Genomic DNA, 17,923 nt, shown 5'->3' with positions numbered 1-17,923 from the left:
AGGGGGGAGTTTAGAAAGTGGATGATTAATGAAAGACGAACATTTATAACAATTTGGGTTTATTGTGATTTTCAAGTTCGCGATCCGTTTAAGAACGATGGAGGAGGGGTGGAATGAATGTGAATTTAGAGCATGTCGTGATTTAGAATTATAAGAGATTGAATTTTTTTTTGAAATGGATTGAGTTGGAGAGGAAATTGAAAAAAGCCTTTTAAATAGGAAGAAAAACAGCATTTTGTAATATACCACTGAATAAAACACTGCAGGGGAAAGTTTAAACATATTTAAACAGAACCGTGAAGAACAATCTTATATTCACAAAAATACCAACAGGGAGAGGGAGCCGAGAGGTACAACCACGAGTCACGTGAACAGGGGAAAAGGTGGAAGGCAAGGAGATAATGGGGGCGGGGCGAGACAGCGCACGTGGGCAGAATCACACGATGGGCCAACTTCACACGTGGAGAATGGGAAATAAATGTTGTTGTTTAAAAAAAAAAAAATATTGGGGGGGGCGGGGGGGGCGGTTAAAACGTTAGACAAAGAGTAGATGTATGGGGGAGAAAGGGAAATCTAAAAACCTAGAAAAAACAGCGAAGGAAGAAACAAACTTCGACCGGGGACAGGGGAAGCCTGAGGCAAGGCCGCAACACACGCAGCAAACAGAAATGATTAATTTATGAAAGCTTAACACCGAGAAACTTCCAAGGGACACACACTATAGGTTCACACACCGAAAGATAAATACAGTTTCGACAAAATACAATTGTGAACCATGACAACTTTGAAAAAGTGGAGAACGTGTGCAGCTTCAAAAATCCCTGCCGTTGTCTCCAATATCTCGCGCTCTTGCGAGTGTGTGTGTGTGTGTGTGTGTGTGTGTGTGTGTGTGTGTGTGTGTGTGTGTGTGTGTGTGTGTGTGTGTGTGTGTGTGTGTGTGTGTGTGTGTGTGTGTGTGTGTTAGCTCTATTACGAGCCTTAGCCTAAATAGAAAAAATATATATGCAAAGCTGTTTATGGGAGTCCCATTTGTATGTGAGTGTAGTCTGCAAGGAAAATTGCTGGCTTTATTACCTCCGCCACCAAAGGTGGATGGAGGTTATGTTTTCACCCCTGTCTGTTTGTTTGTTTGTGAACAAAATATCTCAAAATGTTGTGGACGGATTCGGTCGAAATTTGGCAGAGATGTAGCGTATGTCACAAAGACGAAATGACAAGATTTTGGTGAAGATCCGGATTCGGCTCCGGCTACTAGAATTCGGATCCGGCTACCTTTGTCCTTAAGACTGTGGTGCGAGGTGCCATAGTGGGTTAGGATTGTTTATTTCCATATCATTGTAGCAAGTTTGCATATTCCCCTCCTGCCATACGTGTCTGTCATGTTGCTTGGTTTGTTCTGTACTTATTGATTGCCCAAGGTACCCTTATCCCTGTATTTAATTTATTTCGTTGTAATTAAACCCTTATGAAGGTAAGAGACATTTCCCCCATCTTTTGCCTCGTGTGTGCGGTCTGCTGCCAAGATTGGCTTCATTTGGAATAATCTTGGGGAGTGATATGGTGAATCTGAGTGCAGGGTAATTCGTGTTTGACCAGGGTTTAGCTTACTACCTTTCGGCTGCTCGCAGAATCAAGGATCCCGAAGCAGACAGCCCGTGTTAACGTAGGCTGTCTAATGCGACATTTGGAAGTAATGTCATGAGATATTGGACCTGGGTACGAATCCCATCCTGTCAACATTTGATGCTCAGGATTGGGAAATTAACCCATTTAATTTCCCCAAGGAAATTTTGAAATCAGGATTGTGTGCCAATAGCATGATTTGGGCATCCAAAATTTGAGAGATTGTATTTTCAAATTTTAGCCTGTCTGGGAATAATGGACAATATGGTGGATGTCCATGAAATGGTGGATCGGATCGTGTGCAACATGTGCTTGGAGGTGAGCCGGGGGTGGGCCTAGTGGGGAGGATCCTAGGGTAGGAACCTCATTCACTCCTGAGTGGTCGGTCTGATCATGAAGCTGGCATGGCGGACTTGCAGGCCTTAATTGAACTGATAAAAAACATGGGACAGGAAATAAATGAAAATATGCACAAATGAAGGGGGGGATTAATAAATTCAGAGAACAAATGAACAAATTACTCCATTTACATCTCCCTGTCTGACAACATGGACCAACTTCTATACACTCATCCCAACTCTCTCTTCCTCATATGTGGCGACTTCAATTGACATCATGCTAGCTGGCTGGGTGTGGGTGCCTCTCGCGATACGGCCTGGCACCCCACTCTGCTCACCAAGCTCTTGTCTTATGGTATTCATGCAAATCTCCGTGCATGGCTTGCGGACTTTCTCTCCGGTCGCAGTCAACGTGTGGCCCTGAATGGAATTCTCTCATCTCCCCTCCCTGTTCAGGCTGGTGTTCCTTAAGGCAGAGTTCTGGGCCCTGTGCTATTTCTGGTCTTCATCAATGATCTCTTCGAATCTCTGGAAAATCCTCTATCTCTTTGCTGATGACTCCACTCTCTGCCGCTCCATTCCTCATCCCTCAGATTGGCAGTCTGCAGCCTCCTCACTCTCTGCGGAACTGGACAAAATCACAAACTAGTCAAACAAGTGGAACATGTCTTTCAATCCTAACAAAATCTCACACTCACTATGTCTCTCCGAAAAGACCATCTGGAAAACCCTCCCATCTACTTTCTGAACAATCCTCTCCAAGAAGTTCTGTCACTCAAGCTTTTGGGTCTCACTATCAGCCATGATCTTTCCTGGGAAAACCACATTTCCAAGCTGGCCTCCAAAGCCAGTCGCTGACTGGGCATCCTCCATCGTGCGAAGTCCTTCATTGGCACCTCTGAGCTCCTCACCACATACAAAGCTTTCATCCGCAGCTTGATGGAATACTGCTCTCCCCTCTGGGCTGGTGCTCCTGCCTCACACCTAGCTCGGCTTTACGCTGTAGAAACCAAAGCTTTCAGAATCATTGGAATCTCTCGTGATGAAGCGGATTCTGAGGACCTTTCTCTCTCTCACTGCAGGCAGGTTGGTTGTCTTTCTGTCTTCTACCGACTCCGCTCTGGCCTAGCTTCCCCAGCTCTGTCTGTGCTTGTCCCGCAAATATTCCTTCAGGTCGCAAAAGAACTGCCAGCAACCCTCATCTGGTGAAACTGCCAAAATCAAGGCTCTCTGCTCACCTTCAATCAAGCAATCAAGGCTTTCATTCCTCTTTTCTCCCACCTTTGGAACAAACTCCCACATTCTCTTCAATCCCACTCCTTCCTCCAGGTATTTAATACAGCTGTTCACCACAATCTCTTACCTTCCCCCATCCAAAACCTTGACATTTTCTACCCCTGTTAATACACACCCCAAATCCACCTCTTTCATTCCCCGACTTCATTCATGAAACTCCTGGTAGTGTCAGTTTGTTTTATACCGTTTACAACCGTGTCCCCCCCACTCCCAGCCACCCCTTCTCCCTCACAGCTACCTCCCTTCCACAGATCTCCTTGTTCTCTACTGTTGTGCTTGTGTGCTTCCCTCTCTCCCTATCTTGTCTCCCACTCCCTTTATTATTTGATTTATGTGTCCGTTTGTTTTTTGTGTTTAATGTGCAAGCTCTTACACGAGCCTCAATCTTGTACACAAAACAAAAAAAAGAAAGTGATTTGGGCGAACAAATGAAGGGGGAAATTAATAACCTGGAAACAAACTTAAATGGAAAATGAAATTTTAGGGACACAGATGTGGGCACAGATGTATACGTAAAAAGTGGAATGGTGGGTTGATTTAGAATGGTAAAGGAAAATTCCACATGGACATGCTTTTGGAATAATGGCCTGGAAGGACATTGCGGCAGTATGGATATCACCCTGCTCTGGTGGGAGGATACCGTCCAGGTCACGGACGACATCAAGTTTTTAGAGTGGGGGATTAGTCCATGTGGTGTGTGAAGCAACCTCTGTGATTTGAGGTGCAGCTTCATGGGTGCGCATTTCGACCCAGGAGAGGTCCTGGCATGCCTGGGTTCAAAAGGGTGCGACACACCACCAACTCTGGAGTAGGCACAGGTGGCCGAGCCTGAGCCGGTGAGCCAGGGCTCCGAGGCTGCGACTTGGGGCGGCGGGTGAGCCTGCTCAGTATGGGCGCAAGGCCGGGCCCATGCCAGTGAGTGGGTCTTTTTCAAATGACTAGCATGTTGTGCCATTGGATGCACCAATCAATCAGAGAAAAAAGAAAAAAAAACACCTTTAACGGCCATTTTTCCCCGCGAAGCGGGGGTTGGCCTTTTTCGGGCACCGTGGTTGTTGTTGTTTTTGTTTGTCTCCTTTTTGAAGCAATGTTTTACAGCCGGATGCCCTTCCTGCTGCCAACCCTGTTTGTCGACTTTTTACGACACACAGGGAATTACCAGTGAACTGGTACTCAGTTAGCCGACCTCGGAAGGATGACAGGCTGAGTCAACCCCCCTGGTGTTAATTCAGCGATCGACCGGGATTCGAACCCAGGATCCTCGGATCCTAAGCTGGCACCCTAGCCGCTACACCAACACCAGGCTATCAGAGAAGGGTTTCAAAATGTATAGATTCTCTGCAGATGCCAGAAGCCAAGTTGTAGTCCCATGTGTGTACATTTCTTTGTGGTGCTGCAATCATATTGTAGTTGACGGTTGGTTATAACTCGTAAACAGACATATATCATCATTGATTTATTGCTGCCTGACATTGCAGTGAGCTTCCTTTATTGCTGCCTGACAGGCGCTGACCTTGCTTTATTGCTGCCTGACATGCACTGACCTTGCTTTATTGCTGCCTGACATTGCACAGACCTTTCTTTATTGGTGCCTGACATGCACTGACCTTGCTTTATTGCAGCCTGACATGCACTGACCTTGCTTTATTGCTGCCTGACATTGCACAGACCTTGCTTTATTGCTGCCTGACATTGCACAGACCTTGCTTTATTGCTGCCTGACATGCACTGACATTGCACAGACCTTGCTTTATTGCTGCCTGACATGCACTGACCTTGCTTTATTGCTGCCTGACATTGCACAGACCTTGCCTTATTGGTGCCTGACATTGCACAGACCTTGCTTTGTTGCTGTCTGACATGCACTGACCTTGCTTTATTGCTGCCTGACATTGCACAGACCTTGCCTTATTGCTACCTGACATGCACTGACCTTGCTTTATTGCTTCCTGACACTGCACTGACCTTGCTTTTATTGCTGCCTGACATTGCATGGAGCTTCCTTTTATTTCTGCCTGACATTGCACCGACTTTGCTTTTATTTCTGCCTGACATTGCACTGACTTTGCTTTATTGCTGCCTGACATTGCACAGCCCTCGCTTTATTGCTGCCTCACATTGCACTGACCTTGCTTTATTTCTGCCTGACATTGCACGGACCTTGCTTTATTGCTGCCTGACATTGCACAGACCTCGCTTTATTGCTGCCTGACATTGCACAGACCTTGCTTTATTGCTGCCTGACATGCACTGACCTCGCTTTATTGCTGCCTGACATTGCACAGACCTTGCTTTATTGCTGCCTGACATGCACTGACCTTGCTTTATTGCTGCCTGACATTGCACAGACCTTGCCTTATTGGTGCCTGACATTGCACAGACCTTGCTTTATTGCTGCCTGACATGCACTGACCTTGCTTTTATTGCTGCCTGACATTGCACTGACCTTGCTTTATTGCTGCCTGACATTGCACAGACCTTGCTTTATTGCTGCCTGACATGCACTGACCTCGCTTTATTGCTGCCTGACATTGCACAGACCTTGCTTTATTGCTGCCTGACATGCACTGACCTTGCTTTATTGCTGCCTGACATTGCACAGACCTTGCCTTATTGGTGCCTGACATTGCACAGACCTTGCTTTGTTGCTGTCTGACATGCACTGACCTTGCTTTATTGCTGCCTGACATTGCACAGACCTTGCCTTATTGCTACCTGACATGCACTGACCTTGCTTTATTGCTTCCTGACACTGCACTGACCTTGCTTTTATTGCTGCCTGACATTGCACGGAGCTTGCTTTTATTTCTGCCTGACATTGCACTGACCTTGCTTTTATTTCTGCCTGACATTGCACTGACTTTGCTTTATTGCTGCCTGACATTGCACAGCCCTCACTTTATTGCTGCCTCACATTGCACTGACCTTGCTTTATTTCTGCCTGACATTGCACTGACCTTGCTTTATTGCTGCCTGACATTGCACAGACCTCGCTTTATTGCTGCCTCACATTGCACTGACTTTGCTTTTATTGCTGCCTGACAATGCACTGACCTTGCTTTTATTGCTGCCTGACATTGCACACACCTCGCTTTATTGCTGCCTGACATTGCACAGACCTCGCTTTATTGCTGCCTGACATTGCACACACCTCGCTTTATTGCTGCCTGACATTGCACAGACCTCGCTTTATTGCTGCCTGACATTGCACACACCTCGCTTTATTGCTGCCTGACATTGCACTGACCTTGCTTTTATTGCTGCCTGACATTGCACACACCTCGCTTTATTGCTGCCTGACATTGCACAGACCTCGCTTTATTGCTGCCTGATATTGCACACGCCTTGCTTTATTGCTGCCTGATATTGCACACGCCTTGCTTTTATTGCTGCCTGACATTGCACACGCCTTGCTTTATTGCTGCCTGATATTGCACGGACCTTGATTTATTGCTGCCTGATATTGAACAAACTGGTTGAGTGTTTTGCCACGACCATTGACATATGGGTACAATGAACATGAGAGTAGATGCTGGAATTGGTAAGGCAAGGATGTTATTTTTAAGGAAGAAAGATTTTGAAAGTTTGAGACAGGAATTCTGTAAAATTGATTCGGACTTTACATCTTCGAAGCAGTGACTGTTTTATGCCTTGAAATTCAACCTACACTCCTAAATTTTGCATCGAGTGAAGTCTGTTTTCAAAATTCATTTGTTTTCATTGCCGTGAATAAATGCCTTTTTCTCAAAACTACATTAGATGGATTGAGCAAGATTTGGAATACTCTGATTGGGCAAATACTTGGAGTTATTAAAATATTGATGGATAGAATTGCCTAGGGTGAGTAGGCTGGTAATATTACCGTGAAGTATATCCTTTTAATCCCAGTTGCGTCATAAAAAGTATTGGCATTGTGAAGCAGGGAAAGGTCATTGTTGACGCAGACGCATGACACAGGTGTACTGGGTATAGGTTTATTTTTCTGTCTTATTTCCTTGTATTTCACAGGTGCTTTGTCTTAGCCTTTGCCTTATTCTCTTACCTCTTTGTCGTTGCAAGGTTCTTTGAAGTTTTTCTCTTCAATCTAAAGTGCTGTCATATATGAAATCTGATCTGTGGTTATGATGTGCATTGTGCCGGATGTGCAGGTTCGCACTCTTAGGCTTCGCATCCTCGTCGATGTGCCTGGTGATGCTGAAGCTGCAGGAAAGCATTGGCGTCTACGGATATATCTGGTGGTGGCAGTAGCCATGTCCCAGCCTGTCTTCATGATTGCACTAGAATCTCTCCCCAGCGTTTAACCTGCAACCATTTGAGATCATTGACTGTTCAAAGGTTGCTGCTTTGAGCACGTTTTGCACGTTCTGCTCAACAACTCACAGCTTCTTTGTATATTTGAGATTTAACTCTCAGGAAACAATTCAATGTGAAGTCAATTTGACTTCAAAGGGAAGTACAGTCCCTAAGATTTGTCAGCTGTTATCCGTTGACTTGTAATAGCAGGACAATCATTTCCTCAGAGCATGCAGGAAAACCTCTGGGATCCTGTAAGTGACCGCAGGGACATTGGAAGTGTCTGCCGGGACCCTGGAAATGTCTGCCGGGACCCTGGAAGTGTCTGCCGGGACCCTGGAAGTGTCTGCCGGGACCCTGGAAGTGTCTGCCGGGACCCTGGAAGTGTCTGCCGGGACCCTGGAAGTGTCTGCCGGGACCCTGGAAGTGTCTGCCGGGACCCTGGAAGTGTCTGCCGGGACCCTGGAAGTGTCTGCCGGGACCCTGGAAGTGTCTGCCGGGACCCTGGAAGTGTCTGCCGGGACCCTGGAAGTGTCTGCCGGGACCCTGGAAGTGTCTGCCGGGACCCTGGAAGTGTCTGCCGGGACCCTGGAAGTGTCTGCCGGGACCCTGGAAGTGTCTGCCGGGACCCTGGAAGTGTCTGCCGGGACCCTGGAAGTGACTGCCGGGACCCTGGAAGTGACTGCCGGGACCCTGGAAGTGACTGCCGGGGCCCTGGAAGTGACTGCCGGGACCCTGGAAGTGACTGCCGGGACCCTGGAAGTGACTGCCGGGACCCTGGAAGTGACTGCCGGGACCCTGGAAGTGACTGCCGGGACCCTGGAAGTGACTGCCGGGACCCTGGAAGTGACTGCCGGGACCCTGGAAGTGACTGCCGGGACCCTGGAAGTGACTGCCGGGACCCTGGAAGTGACTGCCGGGACCCTGGAAGTGACTGCCGGGACCCTGGAAGTGACTGCCGGGACCCTGGAAGTGACTGCCGGGACCCTGGAAGTGACTGCCGGGACCCTGGAAGTGACTGCCGGGATAATGTGGTCCAAGCTATTTTGGGTTTTCAAAATGGTGTACTTTATTCATTTTATTGGATATATGACATCAATTCAGTTTGTATCTTCTCAAAGCAATACTTAAGTTGGCCATTTGTATGTGCAAGCATTTGAATATTAATTTCAACTTTGGCCTGTTGGTATGGTTTGCCTTCACCTACACATTTAAGCGAATGCTTCGTTGTTGCACCTGCGAGGTGAAGACTACGGTCGTACTACCTGTCGAGTGAAAAGCATGATGCTTTGCCAAAAGGAGAGAAATGTTGTCATGAATCCCTCAAATACCCATCGCTAGTCTGACCTGGGCTTCGTGTTGAACACCCTACTTGTTACCCGTCTTGTCCATAATATCAGATCGCCACACGAGTCATAATTCTTCTTAAATGTCTGTAAATATGTAAATGGTTTGCTGCACATGTTCACATTGTGGTAAACTGTTGGTACCCGATGAGTGATGACGTCCACCAACAGTGTAGCATGAGTAACGATCCTACCTCTGCTATAATATGGTTTTGATTAATCGAATTTGAAGTGGTAATGAAAAGGTCATCTACATATAACGTATGCAAAACTGCAGCTGGACGTTGACCACTCTTTGCTGACATTCATCCACCATTTGCTCATATCGCTTTTTACACATCTTTATTCCCACTTTCCATGTCCTCGTCTTCAGTTTATCCCCGCTTTGCATACGTACTATGTAGATGGTGTGACAATGCCCTCGTTGTGTCGGCAAAGTTTTAAGGTTTATGAATAATCTTATGGGATATTTTGAGTGATGTTTTTTTTTTTTTTAACTGAACTTTGTTGCATGCTTGTTATGATTATATAATAAAAGTTAAGTTGTACACTACAGTATAACTACAGCGGTGCTTGTATTGTTATTATCGTCACTTTTAGTTTTATCGGGTGTTTGTTCACGTCGAACTCGTAATGCTTTCATCTTGACTTGAGTTGCTTCAAAGTTCAAACGCTCATTCCTCCCGTTCACTCTTCCTCTTCTTCCTTTGAACTTACCATTCGTCCTTCGGTGGTTTCTTACTGATTGCTTGTACTCCATCCCCACGCTCATCGTTCCTTCCGAGCCTAATGCTCCTCCTTTCCCCTCACGAACTCCTCCTTGGCCACACCCCTCCATGTCCCACGTCCGTCTACCCTTTCTCGCGATCACGTTCCCCCTCCGGTGACGTGGCCTGGGTCCCCGGCGCTCGCTCGCCATGGCGTTTCCGCGCCTCTCCATCGCCTTCGCTGCGCTCTCGAGCCTGCGGCCCTTCCCCGCGGATACGAGAGTCCTCTCGGACTTCAAAGTGTGCGCAGACGAGGAGTGCAGCAGTAAGCCCTTGAACCCCCTCCAACAACCCCTCTCCCCAAACTTCCTTCCGTGCCTTTGGGGTTCATTGTCGTTACCTTTACTCTTCCCACCTGTAACTCGGCAGCTGCAACTTAGGAGTGCGTGTGCCTTTGTTTACCTGTTGTTTAGGCCGTTTCCAGGTGAACGGATAAATCGTAGTTTTTTTTTGAAAGTTGCGTTGTGCGCGTGCTGAGGTTTCCCCGCCACTCCAGTGCACACACTTTATATCTATGGGTTTTTTTGCAAAATGCTGTTCTCATTATAATCTCTACTTCGTACCATGATGGTTTTGCACGCTGTGACAAATTAATGAATGAACAGGTACCCAAGCGAAGGCGAATGAAAACCTGCGGTGACGTTACACATTAGTGTGGGTCTTCACCCTTCATCCTGGTGTGGAATGGGCTCCTCACTCCAATACAGCTCTGTACACGTTGTGCTTTGTAAGGAAACTTTGAAATCGAGGCAAACCTCGACAGGCCCGGACGGCGCAAGTATACGTGTCCTTAAAACCTGCTCTGCTGCTCTCGCTGTTTGTTCACTCCATCATTCTCTCTGGGTCACTTTCCATCTGCCTGGAAGTTGGCCAGCATCATTGCAATACACAAAAATGGTGCAAAAAAAACCAAAAACTTAACTACAGGCCTATTAGCTCAATTAATTAATTTTAAACAAGGTCATGGAATCTGTCACTGCCGTCGACATCAAATGTTGCCTTTTCTCCAATGGACTGATCTCAGATCAGTTCGGTTTAAGACCCGGTCATTCCACCCTGGACATGCTGCTTCTACTCGCCTAACAACGGATGGAGGACCTGAATCTCGGATGTGAGATCAGGGCCATCTTTCTGGACTTTTTGATACCGTCTAGCATCCCCCCCTCCTTAATCTCTAACCTGCTTATGACATCCAAGTCCACCTCCTTTCATGGATCACTGACTTCCTCCACTCCGGTATTCAGCATATAGCTCTTATCAGGATCCTGTCATCTCCTTTCCCCATCAAAACTGGAGTACCCCAACGGTCTTGGGCACACCGTTGTTCCTCATCTATATCAATGATCTTGCTGATTCCCTGGAAATTTCTGCCCATCTCTTTGCTGATGATTACACTCTCTGCTGTATAATTTCTCAAACTTCAGACAGCCAAGCAGCAGCCTCTTCCCTCTCCGCAGACCTTGATAGAATCGGGAGCCGGTCCAACACTTTGAATGCCTTTCAAGCACGACAATTCCCATACATTCACCCTGTCTCTCCGAAAGGATCGGCTGGCGAAAAGCACCGTCTGGCGGAGGTGGCCTTTCTGTATTCTGCCACTTCCTTTTAGGTCTTGCACACTCTGCCATGTATTGGCTCTGTCCTTCCCAGGTTTTGATGGGGCACACACGGTCTGCCAGTACCCTCGTCTTATTAAACTCCCAAATTCCAAGCTCAATGCTCACCTCAACTCATTTGTTCCTCTTTTCTCTTACTTATGGAACCAACTTCCCCAGTCTGTTCAGTCCCATTCTTCCCTCCAGTGCTTCACCACTACTTCGGGTCACCACCATCCATACTCATGACATCTTCGACCTCCCCGAAATGACCCCATTCCCAAGCACTCTCTTTTTCCAGGTTATTGTGATATTTTTTCCCCTCACCTCCTTTTGTGTGTTGGTTGTCGGTTGATCTGTTCCCTTTCTGGTTCATCCCCACTTTCCCTTCCTCGTCTTGCTATGTTTCAGCTACCAGAGGATTTGGTGTACCAGAGCCTAGATGATGAATATCATAGCTGCAGATCATAGCATCATAATCTTCATTTAATGACTTTTTGGTCGATTCGGGTTGGTCCATTGACAGCATGCCACCATTTGGTTCTTTCATTTAGATTTGCATCATCTTTCTTCAGACGTAATCTTTTAATGTCGTTGTTTACACATTCCTGCCATGTTTTATTTGGCCTTTTTCTTGGTCTTTTTTCCATTTGCCTCAAAACTTAGTCTTCCTTTATAGTTTCATCCTCCACACATCTAGTTTCGTGATCGAACCATCTGAGCCTTCTTTCTCAATTTGATCTCTATACTGCAAATTTTCCAATATCTTCACTCTGCTGTTATCTTTCAATGAAGCACCACACATCCATCTTAACCTCTTGATGTCTGTTCTTCCTATTCTTCTTTCATCTTCAATGCCCATGGGCCAAGTTTCACTCTCATGTAGTGACAACATCTTTCACACAACAGAGCACTGAATTGAAGTTGCCCCCAACACCTTTGCCACACAGACTCTGTGGCCATTTACCACTTTCCTTCTATCTTTTACTTCACTGCTAGCCATAAACTCGTAGCTACAGATGAGCTGACATAATCCTGTGTGAGAGTGAGACCGAGCAGGCATTTGTGAAAGCTCACCCAGGTGGAGGAAATATTGGATGCAGGGTAGATTGAAGACAAATTATTTAGTGAGAGGGCAGATTGCAGTCCTGAGTGGATAACTGGAGTATGTGGAACTGTGGTAGCTCTCCACAGCGGTATTGAGTAATCGGACTCCGCGGCAGTGCGGAAAAATTCACTCAACAGTGAATGCACTGAATGCTTTATCATAGCTCTTCCTAGTAATAGTCTGGGCAGGAATTTGTAATTTATCAGGGTACAGACATAATGGCCTATTCGTTTACGAATGTTACTTTGGGATCTGCACCATCCACCAGCGAGAGTCAGCAGATGAAACATGGGACTTGATGGCCTTCCAAAGAATGGTGCAATGCCCATAATGCAGGAGAAGGAGATCAGATCATGAATCATGATCTATACAGTGTCGGTGCATAGATTGATGGTGCACTCTGGCACAGGCAGTAAGAACAGGAATTTGGAATTTGGCCAAGGTGCTGGCGATAGCTCGCCTACTCGCTTGCGATAGCTCGTGTCCAGTTTAACGTCCATCCAAGGGACATCGCACAGATTGACGAATCACCCTGCCTGTGAAACACTGGGATGACCCTTTATAGCAGGGTCAGGATTCAAACCCAGGTTAGGCAGCTGAGAAGCGAGTGTGTGTATCAAGGCCATCCTGCCTGCCGTAGGATAAGGGACCATGTTTTATATTTTTAATATCGTTTCGAGATTATATTGAAGTGAGAATTTACAAACATTCCAAAAAAATGTTTTGTTTTCATAATGCATTTTTGGGGGGTTTTGGGTTAAATGCAATTCCCAAGATAACTAGCATTTAAAAAACTAAGTTAAATTAAAAAAAAAAAGTAATTGCAAAGTATGCTTCAGGAAGAGTGGCATGAATGCACGGAAACGAAGAGAGCTGTTTGGGGGTAAGGAGGACTTCAGACTGTTCAAAATTCTGCCGTGAATCAAAATGGATGTTGCTCTTTTGAATTTGCATTTCTACATCAACCTCACACACCTGTTCTATGGTTAAATAAGCAGATCTTTGTAATACTGTAAGGGGAAACCGCTAGCTGCCAAGAAATCCAACCTTGCAGCGACAATGCATCACCGAACAAACATGCTGACATAACATACAAGGAAGGGAAGCCAAAGTTGCATTTCACCCGACCATTTCATTTTATCATTTCACATAAAAAATTCACGTTCAAGAAAGCCTACAGCATTTGACAATTTACATAACTCCTTTCACCATGCATGGAACTGCTCCAAATTTACAACAATTATTAGTCTGACACATGTATAATATAGGCCCAAGAGCTGACACGCTTTTATTTGACTTTTATCTCCTGAATGATTTTGAGGGTTGCTTCTCGGGTAAGAATGTCTCAGGGATCTGAATCTGGCCGTCTGACAAAAATCTGCTAGGTCACTTTAAAAAAAACTCAATGGTTATTCATAAAATACTTACCCTGCACAGTCAACTTGGTGTGAGCCAACTCTTCTGTTTTGTAGCGTTTTTTTTTTTTGGTTCCAATATGGCTGCCGGACCACGTGAGCGATGACATCATAAATTTATATTCTCTAATATAATTGTTGCATAGATCATGCTCACTAAATTTCAAACTGATCAGACTAAGTGTTGTTCCTGTCGAATTATGACGTCATACTTAGGGCACCAATGACTTCATCGTTAACAGCTATTCCCCATATGGAGTTCTTTACAATGAGCCATGTTTCAATTTTTTCCATGCAGCAGTTTTGGAGATATAGAGGTGCAACATTTTTCGGTTTTTTCAAGATGGCGCCTGTACCACATGACCTATGATGTCATGATTATCATTAAATTATTCTAAAGGAGGAGGCGCTCCTCTGGTTAAAATTTTATGTCCATCAGACCAACAGTTGCCAATTAAAAAAAAAAAAAATGATCAGATGGATGTGTTGTATTTGTTGAATTATGACATCATAATGAAGGCACCAATGACATCATCATTAACATATCTTATTCCCCATGGGGAGTAGTTGACAATGAGCCAGGTCTCAATTTTTTCCATGCAGCAGTTTTGGAGATATAGAGGTGCAACATTTTTCGGTTTTTCCAAGATGGCGCCTGTACCACATGACCTATGACGTCATAATAATCATTAAAATATTCTACAAGAGGAGGCGTTCCTATGGTGAAAATTTCATGTCAATTGGACCAACAATTGCAGAGAAAAAAAATTCATACTGATCGAATCAAGCGTTGTACTTGTCGAATTATGACGTCATAATTACGGTACTGATGACATCATCATTAACATATCTTATTCCCCAAACGGAGTATTTGACAATGAGCCATGTTTCAATTTTTTCCCATGGAGTGATTTCGGAGATATACAGGTGCAACTTTTTTTCGATTTTCCAAGATGCCGCCTGTACCACGTGACCTATGACATCATCATTATCATTTTTTAAATCCCACAGGAGGAGCCGCTCATATTCTGAAAATGCCATGCCAATCGGACTAAAAGTTGCAGAGGAATTTTTTTTTTCTCATATTGATCAGATCAAGCGTTGTACTTGTCGAATTATTACGTCATAATTAAGGCACCGATGACATCAGCATCAACATATCTTATTCCCCATGGGGAGTACTTGACAATGACCATTTTAATAAATATGAAAGTGCATTCCATTAACAAGTTATGATCCCCCAAGGATTGTTCAATAAGCAAACCTAATTTGGCAGTTGGTCTGAGCACGTGTGAAGGTGAGTGGCAACGAGAGGTTTCTTTTAATCAATAAATATGGCGGGAGGAATGAAGAGAAAAGACACCAATAAATAAATGGAACAATCAAGCGGGCGATAGAACCGAACAGTGAATAAATTGGAAGTACCCTCAAACTATACAAGAAAGCTATAAAAGCTAACCCCCAACCAATGGCACCAAATTACTGGAGTCACCCGAGTAACAAAGGGGCAAACAGCTGAGAACAAGAGCAGGCACAACCTGGTTGAAAACCCGCTTGGAGTTTGCAAAAAAGCACCTAAAGGACTCTCAGACTGTGAGAAACAAGATTCTGTGGGCTTTCATGTCTTTTTTTTTTTTTTTTTTTTTTTTGTATACTGAATCGAGGCTCGTGAAAGAGCTAACATTTACTTCACAAACAAATCAACCAGACAAACAAAACACACAAAAAGAGGGAGCGGAAAACAAGATGGGGAGAGAAGGGGAAGCACACAAACACATTTGAGAGCAGGGAGATGTGTGGAAGGGAGAGGGCTTGGGGGGAGGAGGCGTGGGAAGGGGGAGGGGGGGTGGAGGGAGAAGTATAAAACACAAGGACACCAAGGACTTCCAGGACAAAAGTTGGTATTTAAAAAAAGTGGAATTGGGGTGAAATTAGCGGGGGTAGAAAAGATCAAGGTTTTGGATGGGGGAAGATAAGAGATGGTGGTGAACAGCAGTTTTAAAGACCTGGAGGGTGGAGTGGGATTGAAGAGAGTGAGGGAGTTTGTTCCAGAGGTGGGAGAAGAGAGGAATGAAGGAGTGAAGGTGAGCAGAGAGTCTTGATTTTGGCAGTTTGACCATAAGAGGGTTGCAGGCAGATCTTGTGCGACCTGTAGGAATATTTGCGGGACAGAGCCCAGAGAGAGCTGGGGGGGCAAGGCCAGAGAGGAGTCGGTAGAAGATGGAAAGACCACCAACCTGCCTGCGGTGAGTGAGTGAGAGGCCCTTGGAGTTAGCTTCATCGCGGGAGATTCCAATGATTCTGAATGCTTTGGTTTCAACAGCGTGAAGACGAGCTAGGTGTGAGGCAGGAGCACCAGCCCAGAGGGGAGAGCAGTATTCCATTGAGCTGCGGATGAAAGCCTTGTATGTGGTGAGGAGCTCAGGTGTGCCAAGGAAGGACTTTGCACGACGGAGGATGCCCAGTCGGCGACTGGCTTTGGAGGCCAGATTTGAAATGTGGTTTTCCCAGGAAAGATCATGGCAGATAGTGAGACCCAAAAGCTTGAGTGACAGAACTTCTTGGAGAGGATTATTCAGAAAGTGGATGGGAGGGTTGTCCAGTCGGTCTTTTCGGAGAGACATCGTAAGAGTGTGAGATTTGTCAGGATTGAAAGACATGTTCCACTTGTTTGCCCAGTCTGTGATTTTGTCCAGCTCTGCAGAGAGTGAGGAGGCAGCAGACTGCCGATCTGAGGGATGAAGAATGGAGCGACAGAGAGTAGAGTCATCAGCAAAGAGATACAGAGGATTTTCAAGAGAGTCAGAGAGATCATTGATGAAGACCAGAAAAAGCACAGGGCCCAGAACACTGCCTTGTGGAACTCCAGCCTGAACAGGAAGAGGAGATGAGAGAAACCCATTCAGGGCCACACGTTGACTACGACTAGAGAGGCAGTCCGCCAGCCATGCGTGGAGATTTCCATTGATACCAAAAGAGGAGAGTTTGGTGAGCAGAGCGGGGTGCCAGACCGTATCGAAGGCATGTGATATGTCAAGGGAGACTGCTCTAGTTTCCTGTTTGGCATTGAGGACCTCCATCCATTGTTGAGAAAGCAGAAGCAGCGTGTCCAGAGTAGAGTGTCCAGGTCTGAAACCAAATTGATGATCAGAGATCAAGCCATTGGAGAAGAGGAAAGATTTCATATCTGAAGCAATGATGGATTCCATGACTTTGCTGATAATTGGGAGAAGGCTGATTGGTCTGTAGTTGCTGGGATCTGTTTTTGCACCTTTTTTGTGCAAAGCGGTGATGTTGGCAGATTTCCAAGCAGATGGAAGATGACCTTGAGCAAAAGAGAGGGTGAAGAGAACAGAGAGAGGGAGTGAAAGAGCGGAAGAACAGGATTTTAGGACCCGTGGGCTGATGCCGTCAGGTCCAGTTGCAGGATCCGAGTCGAGGGTTGACAGAAACTTTTCCACCTTGTCAGGAGGAAAGGACACAGAGTCTAGGAGCAGCTGGGTACGGTGGGTACAGAGAGGGATGGGTGTGGGACAGAAGATTTAGAGGCAAACACAGAGTTGAGGCATTCAGCTTTTTCACGCGCGGAGTCAGCCGTGTGGCCATTTGAGGTGAGGGAGGGGATGGAGGGGGAACAAACACCAGAAACAGATTTGACCAGACGCCACCAGGATTTGGAAGAGGGAGACAGATAAGAGAGTTCGGTCCTGAGAACGGAGAGATATTGTTTCCTGGCTCTCCTGAGGGTGGACTGGACACACACTTGTTTCGGGCTTTGTGAAAGGAAATGAGATTTCCTTCCGTTGGATTTGCTTTCCAGGAGACGAAAGCAAGTTGTTTCTGGGCAATAGCCTCACCACAAGATTCCGTGTACCATGGACGGGAGGAAGGGTAAGACAACAGAAGACGAGATGGGGATAAATCTGTGCATGAGAGAGAGCAGTTTGCTTTGGAAGAATTCCCAGGGAGAATTTATGTCAGAGGCAGTAGAGATGGGAGACCAGTCCAGATGATTGATGGCTGCTTGAAGACCATGCCAGTTGGCCTGAGTGAAATGCCAGACTCGTCGACGCTGAGGAGGCTCTCTGAGAATGGTCAGAGAGATGTCCACTTTAACAAGCACATGATCAGAAGAGCCGATT

At 45.9% G+C, this 17,923-nt stretch overlaps 2 protein-coding genes across 2 annotated transcripts in view; both read left to right on the top strand.

The window, feature by feature from the left end:
* LOC137428189 (protein YIF1B-A) overlaps positions 1-9,472 on the top strand; it is a 58,072-nt gene extending 48,600 nt beyond the window's left edge. Inside the window, exons 8-9 of the mRNA XM_078779269.1 lie at positions 7,406-7,592; positions 7,778-9,472. Coding sequence (XP_078635395.1) covers positions 7,406-7,558 — 153 coding nt within the window. The 3' untranslated portion in view covers positions 7,559-7,592; positions 7,778-9,472. The remainder of the gene's footprint in view (positions 1-7,405; positions 7,593-7,777) is intronic.
* A 250-nt stretch (positions 9,473-9,722) lies between these two features.
* The window catches only part of LOC137426593 (uncharacterized), a 276,611-nt gene continuing 268,410 nt past the window's right edge, over positions 9,723-17,923 (top strand). Inside the window, exon 1 of the mRNA XM_068115254.2 lies at positions 9,723-9,928. Within this exon, the coding sequence (XP_067971355.2) occupies positions 9,814-9,928 (115 nt within the window). The 5' untranslated portion in view covers positions 9,723-9,813. The remainder of the gene's footprint in view (positions 9,929-17,923) is intronic.

This window comes from Myxine glutinosa, chromosome 5 (assembly GCF_964187855.1).
Source record: "Myxine glutinosa chromosome 5, kmMyxGlut1.1, whole genome shotgun sequence".
NCBI lineage: Eukaryota > Metazoa > Chordata > Myxini > Myxiniformes > Myxinidae > Myxine > Myxine glutinosa.
This window is presented reverse-complemented; position numbering and strand designations above follow the sequence as displayed.